The sequence below is a fragment of the Triticum aestivum genome, chromosome 5D (genome assembly GCF_018294505.1).
Source record: "Triticum aestivum cultivar Chinese Spring chromosome 5D, IWGSC CS RefSeq v2.1, whole genome shotgun sequence".
Taxonomy (NCBI): domain Eukaryota; kingdom Viridiplantae; phylum Streptophyta; class Magnoliopsida; order Poales; family Poaceae; genus Triticum; species Triticum aestivum.
In genome coordinates, this window is record NC_057808.1 from 461,283,353 (window position 1) to 461,295,611 (window position 12,259).

At 48.3% G+C, this 12,259-nt stretch overlaps 2 protein-coding genes across 3 annotated transcripts; one reads left to right on the forward strand and one right to left on the reverse strand.

The window, feature by feature from the left end:
• Positions 1–5,891: 5,891 nt before the first annotated feature.
• On the forward strand, positions 5,892–7,703 carry LOC123125520 (protein JINGUBANG). The gene has a single exon (XM_044545996.1). The coding sequence runs from the start codon at positions 5,947–5,949 to the stop codon at positions 7,372–7,374; it is 1,428 nt and encodes a 475-aa protein (XP_044401931.1). The 5' UTR covers positions 5,892–5,946; the 3' UTR covers positions 7,375–7,703.
• Positions 7,704–10,136: 2,433 nt separating this feature from the next.
• On the reverse strand, positions 10,137–11,627 carry LOC123125521 (protein STRICTOSIDINE SYNTHASE-LIKE 10). Of its 2 annotated transcripts, none has more exons than XM_044545998.1 (3): positions 11,293–11,627; positions 10,922–11,197; positions 10,137–10,830 (listed from the first exon to the last, which is right to left on the reverse strand). In XM_044545998.1, exons 1-3 carry the CDS (start codon positions 11,598–11,600, stop codon positions 10,347–10,349), a joined length of 1,068 nt encoding a protein of 355 aa, XP_044401933.1. In that variant the 5' UTR covers positions 11,601–11,627; the 3' UTR covers positions 10,137–10,346. The 2 variants fall into 2 exon arrangements, with proteins under 2 accessions (XP_044401933.1, XP_044401932.1); XM_044545997.1 differs by having other exon boundaries at positions 11,287–11,627.
• Positions 11,628–12,259: the final 632 nt, after the last annotated feature.

A 12,259-nucleotide genomic window follows, 5' to 3' on the forward strand; every position in this document is an offset into this window, starting at 1 on the left:
TATCTGGTTGTTTGCAGCATGCCTTGTTTATTTCAGTTGTTCACAATGTGATGCTCTATGTGTGCAATTATTTACTGTGCAATACATTTCATCAATCCAGTTTTTAACATACCGATAGGAATGCATATATTTGCTTGCTGTTAAGCCTGTTATAGCTAGCATATGCCTCTTTTTAAAGTTTTTTGATTGTTCGGTTGTTTGTAGTTAGCATATGTTCAGTTTCAAATGCTATCTTTGGTTGTTCATAGTATGCCTTGTTTATTCCAGTTATTCACAACGTGATGTTCTATATGTGCAAGTATGAACTGTGCAGTTCAATTTCATCAGTACCAGTTTCAACAATACCACTATGAATGACTACATTTGGTTGCTGCATCTTGTAGTTAACACGCCTTTCCATTTTTATTTAACCATAACCAGTGTACTTAGACCGGCACAATACCAGTTTGAATGACCATGCTTGCTTGTTGTTAGATGTTTGGCTTGTTGCAGTTAGCACACCTTTCCACTTGTTTTGCTTTACTAGCGTGCTTAAACCTGCACACTGAAGCTATCTTTTGGAGATTATTTTGTCTGCCATGTGTAATTTTGGTTGATGTTTAACCACTTGTGCTTAACATGCTTCTTGATGTACCTACACAGGACAATTTTGGGAATGACTGTTGTTTTCCATCGAGGTTAGTTTCATCCCATGGCTTATATCTGCTCACTGTTCAGGATATCGGTAGCTGGTACCATATAGGCCGGCGGCTGATAAGGGACTAATCGGTGAATCGGACTTTTAACTGAATATATCTGCAACCCATATTTCCTTAGGTTAACTAGGGCCATATGTAATGTATCTGAGGCTACATAGCAACATGCACTGTACTTAATGTATAAATATGCAATCCTAGGCTACATAGCAACAAGGAAGAGTGTTACATTAATGTTCTAATGATGTCTAGATATACGTAGAAGAGCAGCAGCAACAACAACAGCAACAACACAGCCCTGTTTGGATACTCAACTTAGCTAGAGGTTAGAGTTAGTTTCTAGCTCATTACTAACCCTGAACTAACTCCATCCAAAGAGTTGTTTGGATGGCAGGGTTAGATTAACAATAAATGCACTAGGAGAACTAGCTCCAATTAGCACCTCTTGGGTTGGATACTAGTTTTTTGGGTGGGTTATAGATGCAACTAGTTCAAACTAGCCCTCATGTTTAGATATACTTTTGGGCTATTTGAGCCCGAGCTAGCTCAAACTAACTGTAACCCGTGGATACAGCAGCAGATAATTTGTAAGAATGAACTAAACTCCTTCCGGCCCATAATATAAGATGTTAATTCATCTAATATGTGAGTATATTGGATGTTATAAGATACTCCCTCCGCTCCTAAATATTTGTCTTTTTAGAGGTTTCAAATGGACTACCACATACAGATGTATATAGACATATTATAAAAGAGTGTTGTACTACATCATTGTGCAATTGCTGTTTAGCTTCTAATATTAACTTGGTGCTTTTAGGTACATATGCCATTGGTAAAGATCCGCGTTTCGACCCTTTCTGCGTATGGGGCAATGAAATATCGATGAACCAGCATCAAGTGAGGAAGCTGATAAAGATTATTAGTAAATGGGTCCAAAGATGGCAATTAAACTATTTGTTTACACTTTATCCAAGACAACAGCGAACTGCAGGATGGTAAGTAAGAACTCTGCAGCCTTCTTTTTACTGCCCATAATGAGTTGTGTTAGATGACAATGTCTGAATCTTTTTCATTTGCAGTGGTTTCCAAAGTAGTTTACTCAAGATTACCTCTCAAACTACATGATTGGTGGGCATGCAAAGATTAAAGTATTTCTACCAGAACACGATGATTATCTAGATGTTTTCATGAAGACCGTGAAGGATGGGCGGTCGGCCATCACAAGGGGTTGGACTAGAGTCGTGCGTGCCTTCTGCATGGAGGAGGGCACATTATGGGCATTCCGCTTCACCTTGTTCAGCAACCAGAATATATTTCGCCTCTTTCTTTACCGTCTTTAATAGTACAAGTATACCGCTGTGGTTCATCGTTCTTTATTTGGTTCTTATGTAATTCTTGAAGATATGTACCTATGAATCGAATAATGCATTGGTTGTTTGAAACTGATGGATATGAATAAAGTTGTAGCATACATTCAAATTCAAATCCAAATCCGGTACAATTTGGAAAATCAGCAATTAAATTACGGTGAAATTACGCTCTCCAGGTTGTTACGACACACACGGTTGGTAAAATACAAATGTTTGCGATATGCACCTTAATCGGAGACGGTTCACAGAGAGGAAACGTGTGCAAGCATGCACACAGTTGTCGTTTGCAAAGTGTGTGCAATGTCAGACAATATCACAAACGGTGTGGGCAAACTAAATGCTTGTGTTAGTTGCCTTATCGTACATGATTCGCAACCATGAAATGTTTCTGATGAAGTATGCATCGTAAACGTTGCACCACAGAATAGCGTGTGCGATAGTTGTCGTGTACGATGATGTTACGATGGTCCGATGTTTCGTAATCCTGTCCGACACTCGTACGACGATTAGCTAATCTTCTTAATGGTGAACCGTTTGTGATGGGCCACGCATCATACACGTTCTATAATAGTGAACCGTTTGGGATGGGCCGCGCATGGTAAACGTAGCACCACCGAATACCGACTGCGATGGCAATGCGAGAGGAAACGAGTAGGAGTACTGTAGGGGCCCTATCCCCGACAGTTTCTGGGTCGTGTGGGAAGGACCCCCCTATCGCCCACACTCACTTGGCGACGGTTCCAAATGCCTTCGCGGAAGGGGTTAAAAACCGTTTGTTTAGGACCGACGCGCACCAGTGATGTGTGAATACATAGACAAACAGAGTGTCACTAGTATGCTTCTACTTGACTAGCTCGTTGATCAAAGATGGTTAAGTTTCCTAGCCATTGACATGAGTTGTCATTTGATTAACGGGATCACATCATTAGAGAATGATGTGATTGACTTGACCCATCCGTTAGCTTAGCACTAATCGTTTAGTTTATTGCTATTGCTTTCTTCATGACTTATACATGTTCCTATGACTATGAGATTATGCAACTCCGGAATACCGGAGGAACACTTAGTGTGCTATCAAACGTCACAACGTAACTGGGTGATTATAAAGATGCTCTACAGGTGTCTCCGATGGTGTTTGTTGGGTTGGCATAGATCGAGATTAGGATTTGTCACTCCGTGTTTCGGAGAGGTGTCTCTGGGCCCTCTCGGTAATGCACATCACTATAAGCCTTGCAAGCAATGTGACTAATGAGTTAGTTGCAGGATGATGCATTACGGAACGAGTAAAGAGACTTGACGGTAACGAGATTGAACTAGGTATTGAGATACCGACGATCGAATCTCGGGCAAGTAACATACCGATGACAAAGGGAACAATGTATGTTGTTATGCGGTTTGACCGATAAAGATCTTCGTAGAATATGTAGGAACCAATATGAGCATCCAGGTTCCGCTATTGGTTACTGACCGGAAGTGAGTCTCGGTCATGTCTACACAGTTCTCGAACCCGTAGGGTCCGCACGCTTAACGTTCGGTGACGATCGGTATTATGAGTTTATGTGTTTTGATGTACCGAAGGTTGTTCGGAGTCCCGGATGTGATCACGGACATGACGAGGAGTCTCGAAATGGTCAAGACATAAAGATTGATATATTGGACGACTATATTCGAACACCGGAAATGTTCCGGAGAAGTTTCGGATAAAACCGGAGTGCCGGAGGGTTACCGGAACCCCCCGGGGGAACTAATGGGCCACATGGGCCTTAGTGGAGAGAGAGAGGGGCGGCTAGGGCAGGCCGCACGCCCCTCCCCCTTGGGTCCGAATTGGACTAGGGAAGGGGGGGCCGCGCCCCCTTTCCTTCTCCCTCTCTCCCTCTGCTTCCTTCCCCCTCTCTTCCCTTGTTGGAAACCTACTAGGAATAGGATTCCTAGTAGGAATCCTACTTGGGGCGCGCCCCAGGAGGGCCGGCCGGCCTCCCCCTTGCTCCTTTATATACGGGGGCAGGGGGCACCCTAGAACACACGAGTTGACAGTTGTCTTAGCCGTGTGCGGTGCCCCCCTCCACAGATTTCTACCTCGGTCATATCGTTGCAGTGCTTAGGCGAAGCCCTGCGTCGGTAACTTCATCAACACCGTCATCACGCCGTCGTGCTGACGAAACTCTCCCTCGACCTCAGCTGGATTTAGAGTTCGTGGGACGTCACCGAGTTGAACGTGTGCAGATCACGGAGGTGCCGTACGTTCGGTGCTAGGATCGGTCGGATCGTGAAGACGTACGACTACATCAACCGCGTTGTCATAACGGTTCCGCTTTCGGTCTACGAGGGTACGTAGACAACACTCTCCCCTCTCGTTGTTATGCATCACCTAGATAGATCTTGCGTGATCGTAGGAATTTTTTTGAAATTACTGCGTTCCCCAACAAACTTTGCTTGGAGGCTTGCAAATGACTCAATTGCGATATGGAAAAACAAACAGAAACGCAAACTTGAGATTACTGCTATTTGTCCAATCTACTGTTGTGAAGATGAGGACTCTTTTCATACTTTCTGTACCTGCATCAATGCATGACGCTTGTGGCAAGCAATGAATGCTGAATTGGAGCTCCCGGATGTTACTAAGATATTACACACTGGCAGAGAATTGTTCGTCCAGCTTGTCTCTGATTTGAGTGAACGTGTCCGGCTGCACACAATGATGTTGCTTTGGCGAATTTGGCATGTCAGAAATGAAATAGTTCACCATAAACCAGCACCACCAGTTGATGTATCTTTTCGTTTTCTAACTAGCTATATTTCCTCCCTGAATTCTATTGCTACTGATCCGACGGCGGACCACACCAAAGGCAAGTACCAATCTCAAGTATGCTTCCCTCTGTTAGCACCCACACACAATGTTAAGTGCCCGGTCCTTAGCCTGTGGGAACCACCAATGGCTGGACGTGTGAAGCTGAACACAGATCGGGGTGGAATAGGAATGATCTTGAGAGATGATGGAGGTGGCATTATCTTTAGCTCGTGCAGGTATTTATTTGACTGTAATGATGTTCTAGAGACTGAAATTCTTGCTATAAGGGACGGACTCATGCTTGCATTGAAGTGGAGCAACCGACCAATCGATATAGAATCAGACAGTAAGCAGTCAAGATGGTGCAAAGCAGAGATACTAATAGATCAAAATATGCCTTCTGATAAAGGAGATCCAAGAAAGTTTGATCGAGCGTAATTCTTGTATTACTCATGTTGGTCGCACAAAAAATTATGCTAGTCATTGTCTGGCAAATTTTGAAAGATCACAATGCCGAACTGTTGTGTGGCTTGGGTCTGGTCCAAATGAACTTCTCGACATTGCAGTCGTGACTGTAATTCTTGATTTTGAGTAATACAAGTATTATCCTGCAAAAAAAAACTTGCTAGGTTAACTAGTTTTCTTCTCTCTTTTTTGCGGGGGGCTAGTTTTTATTCAACTAAGGATTGGTTTGAGGAGCCTCTTCTTATAGACAAAGTAATTGTTATTTCAAATTAATAAAATTGTTCATACAGAAGAAGAAAAACGACTCCATTCTTTAGGAGGCTAAATTTAGTAATTTATCACCTAAAAAATCGAGCAGGAAATTATCATAATTCCTAGGCTCCAAAACTTGTGAAATACCGCTAAAAAAAACTCGTGAAATGAACTGTAAAAAAGAACTGGTGAAAGGCAGCAGTTTGCGGGCCGAGGCCCCACCCCGGATGTCGTAACGGTCTCAACGGCTTTCTCGCCTCCCGCCACTCTCTCGTCGCCTCTCACTCCCCTCCCCTCCACATACACATTCCCTCCCTTCTCCTCCTCTCGCAATTCTCTCCACCACGGTCTCGCCCACAGCCTCCAGCAAGAGCCTATGAGAGATAGCGACGGCGAAGGGGCCGGCGGCGGAGTCCCGCGCTCGCACCCCTCCAACATCCCGCTGCCGATGTCGCACTCCGACCCCAACTACTCGGGCACGGACGACGAATGCTCCAACAGGCAGAGCAGCTCGTCGGCGACGGGCGGGTTCTACAATGACTACCCATCCAGCTTCAGCGGCGAGTGCTCGCCGTACAACATGTCCCCTTGGAACCAGACCATGGCGTCCCCCTGGTCCCACCACAGCGAGGCGTCCATGGCCGCGCCCGCGATGGCGCCCGGCACCAGCCTCATCAGCTCGCTCGTCAGGGAGGAAGGCCACATCTACTCTCTCGCCGCCAAGGGCGACGCGCTGTACACTGGCTCCGACAGCAAGAACATCCGCGTCTGGCGCAAGCAGAAGGACTCCGGCGGCTTCAAGTCGTCCAGCGGCCTCGTGAAGGCCATCGTCATCTCCGGCGAGCGCATCTTCACGGGCCACCAGGACGGCAAGATCCGGGTGTGGAAGGTGTCGCCCAAGAACGGCCTGCACAAGCGCGTGGGCAGCCTGCCGCGGCTGCGCGACTTCCTGCGCGGCTCTCTCAACCCGTCCAACTACGTCGAGGTGCGCAAGAACCGCTCGGCGCTCTGGATCCGGCACAGCGACGCCGTGTCGTGCCTGAGCCCCACGGACGCCGGCCAGGGCCTGCTCTACTCCGGCTCCTGGGACCGCACCTTCAAGGTGTGGCGCATCAGCGACTCCAAGTGCCTCGAGTCCGTGGTGGCGCACGACGACAACGTGAACGCCATCGTGGCGGCGTACGACGGGCTGGTGTTCACCGGCTCCGCGGACGGCACGGTCAAGGTGTGGAAGCGGGAGGTGCAGGGGAAGGGGACCAAGCACTCGCCCGTGCAGACGCTGCTGAAGCAGGAGCACGCCGTGAACGCGCTCGCCGTGAGCGCCGTCGCGCCGGTGCTCTACTGCGGCTCCTCCGACGGGCTCGTCAACTGCTGGGAGGGCGACAGCAAGCTCGTCCACGGGGGCGTGCTTCGCGGGCACAAGAAGGCCGTCTTCTGCCTCGCCGCGGCGGGAGCGCTCCTCTTCAGCGGCTCCGCCGACAACACCATCATGGTCTGGCGGCGCGACGCCGGCGTGCACTCCTGCCTCTCCGTGCTCTCCGGCCACACCGAGCCGATCAGGTGCCTCGCCGTCGTGGAGTACAACAAGGAAAACGTCGCGGCCGCTGCCGCAGAGACAGGAGACAACAGCGGCGTGGGGCGGTGGATCGTCTACAGCGGCAGCCTCGACAAGTCGATCAAGGTGTGGCGCGTTACCGACGAGCCGGCGGACACGCTGCTCGGGGGCCCCGGCGAGGGGTCGCAGATGTTTGACCGGTACCCCGGCGACCCGTTCGGGGCAAGCAGCTCGACATCGTTCCGCTAAGGTCGTCGATACGTACGCCCCAACGGAACGCACAAGTTTTGAACATCTTGACGGATTAAGCAAAGGAGTTTCTGGATTTTGTTCATATATATACTGTTGAAGACGATCGGTGAGAAGTGAACGGCACGAAAACATCATGCCCGGGCATATACATACATCTGGAGTTGTGATATAGTGACGGATCTAGGTAAGTTTGCTGCCTTTCAGAGCGTCAGGGCCAAGGGACATTTTGGCGCATGCTTATATATTTGTTGTGTAATAGTTGAACTTAACTTGATTTTATGTTCTATATGGCAAAATCAATAAATGACCAATTAATTAAGTTCTAACTTTCGTGGATCTTTTCTATTTAGATGATTATATTTTGTTTGTAACTGTAACCAAAAATTACATTTTCAGTGCTTATCTTCTGTCTTGTTTCGTACTAACTGTGAACGGTTTGTCGAATTGAACCAAACTTGTTTTCTGGAAGAAAAAAAACAAGAGTGGGCTTGACGCGTCATATTTCTACTCACTCTTTCATGTTTTCCTAATGATACTAAATACATAAAAAACAAAGTTTAAAAAGAAAACATCATGTTTGCTATTTGCAAGTTGCCTAAAAATACAACTTGCATCAGTCGATTTAGTAAGAGGAGTCGATGGTGATGCGCAGCCAAAGGAGGAGACAGGGGTAGCACGGCCAACCACGACGTCCCAGAAATGCCGAGCCGGGAGTGACCCGGAGTCGAGGACCGAAGCAGCTGGTCGCCGCGTCACTAGCTAAGGGGAATCAGAGGTTGACGGAGCGGAATGCTCACCCACGCTAGAGAGGAGGTTGTGATTAGAGAGATGGTTGGAGGAGGCGGTGGTCAGCAGTTCGGCTAATGTCGTTGGACGGCTCAAAGGGAGGAGGTAGGAGAAGATGAAAATCTAGAGGCACAATTTTAGTTTTTCATCGGCAATTGTCAACTGTCAAATAGAGCTCCTTACGAACAAAACATACATTAGGAGAGAAGTCTCTCCTCCAAAGCAAACACGAAACTAGGGTTCCCGTCTCCCGTCCGTGGTACCACCGATCTGCCTCGTCTCCAGTGGCCTTAGGGCCATGGGGCGCGGTGGATCCCGGCTCATGCCATCGGAGGGCTTCGTATTTAACTGATTCTTTAAGTTTTGTTAGAGTTTGTGTCCTGCTCAGGAAGGCGAGATGACAGCGGCTTCATGAAGATGCAATAAAGTTCTCCCCGCCTAGCCCCTATCCCGGTGTTTGCTTCTAGCATCGTCGGAAGATGTGTCGAGGTGTGTCTCTAGCGGATCTCGCAGGATTCAGTCGGTGGTTGTCGTTGGTGGATATGCTTAGATCCGGTATTTGTTCGCGTGTCTTCAGATTGAATCCTCCCGATCTACATGTCTCTTCACTGGCGGCGATTGCTATTCTAGTATGCTGGTCCTATGCGGCCTTACCACAGCGACTTCCCTATTGTCTACTAAAATAAGTTATGGCCGGCTCCAATGAGGAAGGGCAAACAGCGGCGCACCTTCGGGTCGCTTCAATGTTTGTAGTCGTCACTAGGTGGTCTACACATTTGGATGTATTTTTTTTATTATTTGTGATATTTGTTGTATTGCCATGATTAAAGTTGAACTTATTGAAAGTTTTTCTGAAAAAAAAACATACATAAGCATATCAAACATATCTTTTTCACAGAAAGAAAAGCTAAATACGTGCATAATTACATCTATAGAAAACGTTGCAGGAAGTCGTGAAACCATACAAATTTAATAAGTGTACTGACTTAATTCCTTCTACTAAAAAACAGTCTACTTACTGAATCAGTCTCATCTCATTTCTCAACCGAAAAAGAAAAAAACTCGATCAGACAACCGCTAATGACACCCTACGGATAATAAATCAAGCCGCCAACAAATAATTCGATCAGGCAAAGATGCCGATGTAATCAAGCTCGACGGAACCCAGCCACAGCTTGTTGCCGTTCTCCGCCACCTCGCTGAGCGTCACGCCCCTGGCAGCCGTCAGCTCCTGGCGAACTTTCACGAGATGACATTTTCGATTTCTAATCACTCTTTCATGTTTTCCTGATGATACTAAATACATAAAAAATCAAGTTCAAAAAGGAAAACATATGGAAAAAATGTTTGCTCTTTGGAAAGAGAAGATGGTGAGGTGCAGCCAAAGGAAGTGACATGAGTGTCGCGGCCGGCCACGGCGTCCAGCAACGCCGAGCAAAGAGCAACCGGAGTCGGGGACAAGGCAGCTGGCCGCCGCATCACCTGTGGAGGGAAGTCAGAGGTTGACCAGGTTGTGATTAGAGGGGGTGGTTGGAGGGCGGCTGAAAGGAAAAGGTAGGAGAAGATTAAAATCGGCAAGCAATTATTTTAGTTTTCATCAGGCAACTGTCAAATAGAGCTTTAACTGATCCACATGGATACAACAAGAAAGCACGAGAGAATACAAATGTGCTTAAATTTTGCAAAAGACTCTCCGAGTAAAGGAAAAAAAGGTGCTTAGTCTATGAAGATCCTTGCAGATGTCAATAAAACCGCTAACCACCGAAACACCAACGACGTCGAGGCGTACATTGAAGATCCACTGGATTCGAAATGCACCACCGAACATGGACTTTCTGAGTCGATGAACAGGGCCGGCATGAAGACCATAGCCACTTATTTGTGGTTGCTGGAAGGCTGTCAAATAGAGCTCCTTATTACGAAGAAAACATACATAAGCAAATCAAGCATATCTTTTTTACAGAAACAAAAGCTAAATACGTGCATAATTTCATTTATAGAAAACGTTGCAGGAAGTCGTGAAACCATACAAATTTCATAAGTGTACTGACTTAATTCCTTCTTAAAAACAGTCTAATACTGAATCAGTCTCATGTCAAAAGAAAAAGGAAAAAACTCGATCAGACAACCGCTAACAGACACCCTACTAATAAATCAAATCAAGCCGCCAACAAATAATTCGATCAGGCAAAGATGCCGATATAATCAAGCTCGACGGAACCCAGCCACAGCTTGTTGCCGTTCTCCGCCACCTCGCTGAGCGTGACGCCCCTGGCGGCCGTCAGCTCTTCGACCTCCACGCCGTCGGCGCTGAGACGGACGCCGACCAAGTGCTTCGCCGGAGCCGCCGCAGTCGCGTTCAGCCGCGCCTTCTCCTGGTTCAGCGCCACCCAGAAGCCACCCTGACCGTCGCGCCTCACGTTGTCCGGGTACCCCGGCAGGTCCGCCAGGAGCTCGTACCGCCCGGCCTTGGGCCCCTTGAGCCAGTACCGGAACGCCTCGCACGGCACCGTGTGCGCCACCACCACGTGCGTCCTGTCGCGGCTGAGCGCCACGCCGTTCGGGTACGGCAGCTCGGCCTTCAGCACCGTGACGAGCTTCGTCCGCGCGTCGTACTTGAGCAGGCGCCCGGTCGCGTCGGCGTTCATGATGATCTCCGTGTTAAACCTGCATGCACACACAGATTTGTCGCGCATAAGCATGATGAAGTGAATCGAATTGGGGCTTGATCGGGCGGGCGGGCGGGCGTGTAGGGCACCTGCGGGGGTAGTTGGCGCTGCTGTCGGTGAAGTACACATCGCCGGTGGCTTGATCCACGTCGAGGCCGTTGAGGAAGTGGAAAGGAACGCCGTCCGCCTCCGTCGCCAGCACCTGGGCCTCGCCGCCGTCCGGCCCTACTTTCATGAGCCCCATGTAGGCGTCGGCGATGAAGAGCTCGCCGGTTTTCCTGTTGAACCGGACGCCCAAAGGCCGCCCGCAGATGCTCTCTTTTTGTTCCGATGGCACCCCAGAGTCCGAGCACAGAGGGATTTTCCTGCAGACGCCGCACATGTCACAGGTAAGCTAATTTGATCATGATCTACGTACTACTATTTGATAACACGATGTTTAATTTGTACTTACACCGACCTGTAGTTGGCATTGTACGCGAAGGTGCTCCAGCCGGCGGCGCTGCCGCCCCACTTGAGCACCCGGCCATCGGAGACGCCGGTGTAGACCCCATCCTTGCCGGAGAAGGCGAGGCTCTCGGCGCCGCTGACGCCTTCGGGCAGCGGGAGGCGGTAGCTCCACCGCGTGTTCGTCGTCTTGATCTGCTCGGCCGAGGCTAGAGAGACGAGACAGGCAAGCACGACGAGTAGTATCGCCGCGAGGTTGCGCCCCATCGTCATCGTCGTCGTCGGAGGTTCTGCACGGAATATCGTTGCACGCACCTCCATGCCTTTTATGGGAGAGCACGCGCGACGAAACCCATGGCCACGTTTGGTGATCGGATCGGACACGGTCGTGATACTACACGAACTACGTCTACAACACCGTGATGTATCGCCCGCGCGTGCTGTGTTTGTAGGGAGCGCCTATTCGGCGCTGAAGGCGCCGCCGAAGGCAGCTGGCGCCTGCAGCAGCCCCTGCTGGGCCAGCCCACAAACGCGCACGCAGGCAAAATTGTATTTTTACGCGAAAAGACATCCAAAAAAGAGGCTTCGCTGAGAATCGAACTCACGCCCACACACTCGTCTTCGAGGTTGGCCAACAGGTACACCTAGTTGCTGCTAGTGAGTAATTTCAGCGTGTGTTGATTTAAGAAACAATGTAGCAGCGCTACTTATCGTACAGCCCCTCGCTTAGATTTTGACTTATTTGAAAACATTAATGTATGAAAAAATGTGAACAAATTTGGAAAGTTGATGAACATGCACAAAAAGGTTGGCCAATGTAAAAAAGGTTCATATATTCAAAAAAGTCCATGAATTCAAAAATAAAAGTTCATGAAATGGAAAAAAGTGCACTAATTTTGAAAAAACAGTTCACAACAATGAAAAACAACCATGAGTTTGAAAAAAGTTCACGGATTTGAAAAAAGTTCATCGAATTTGAA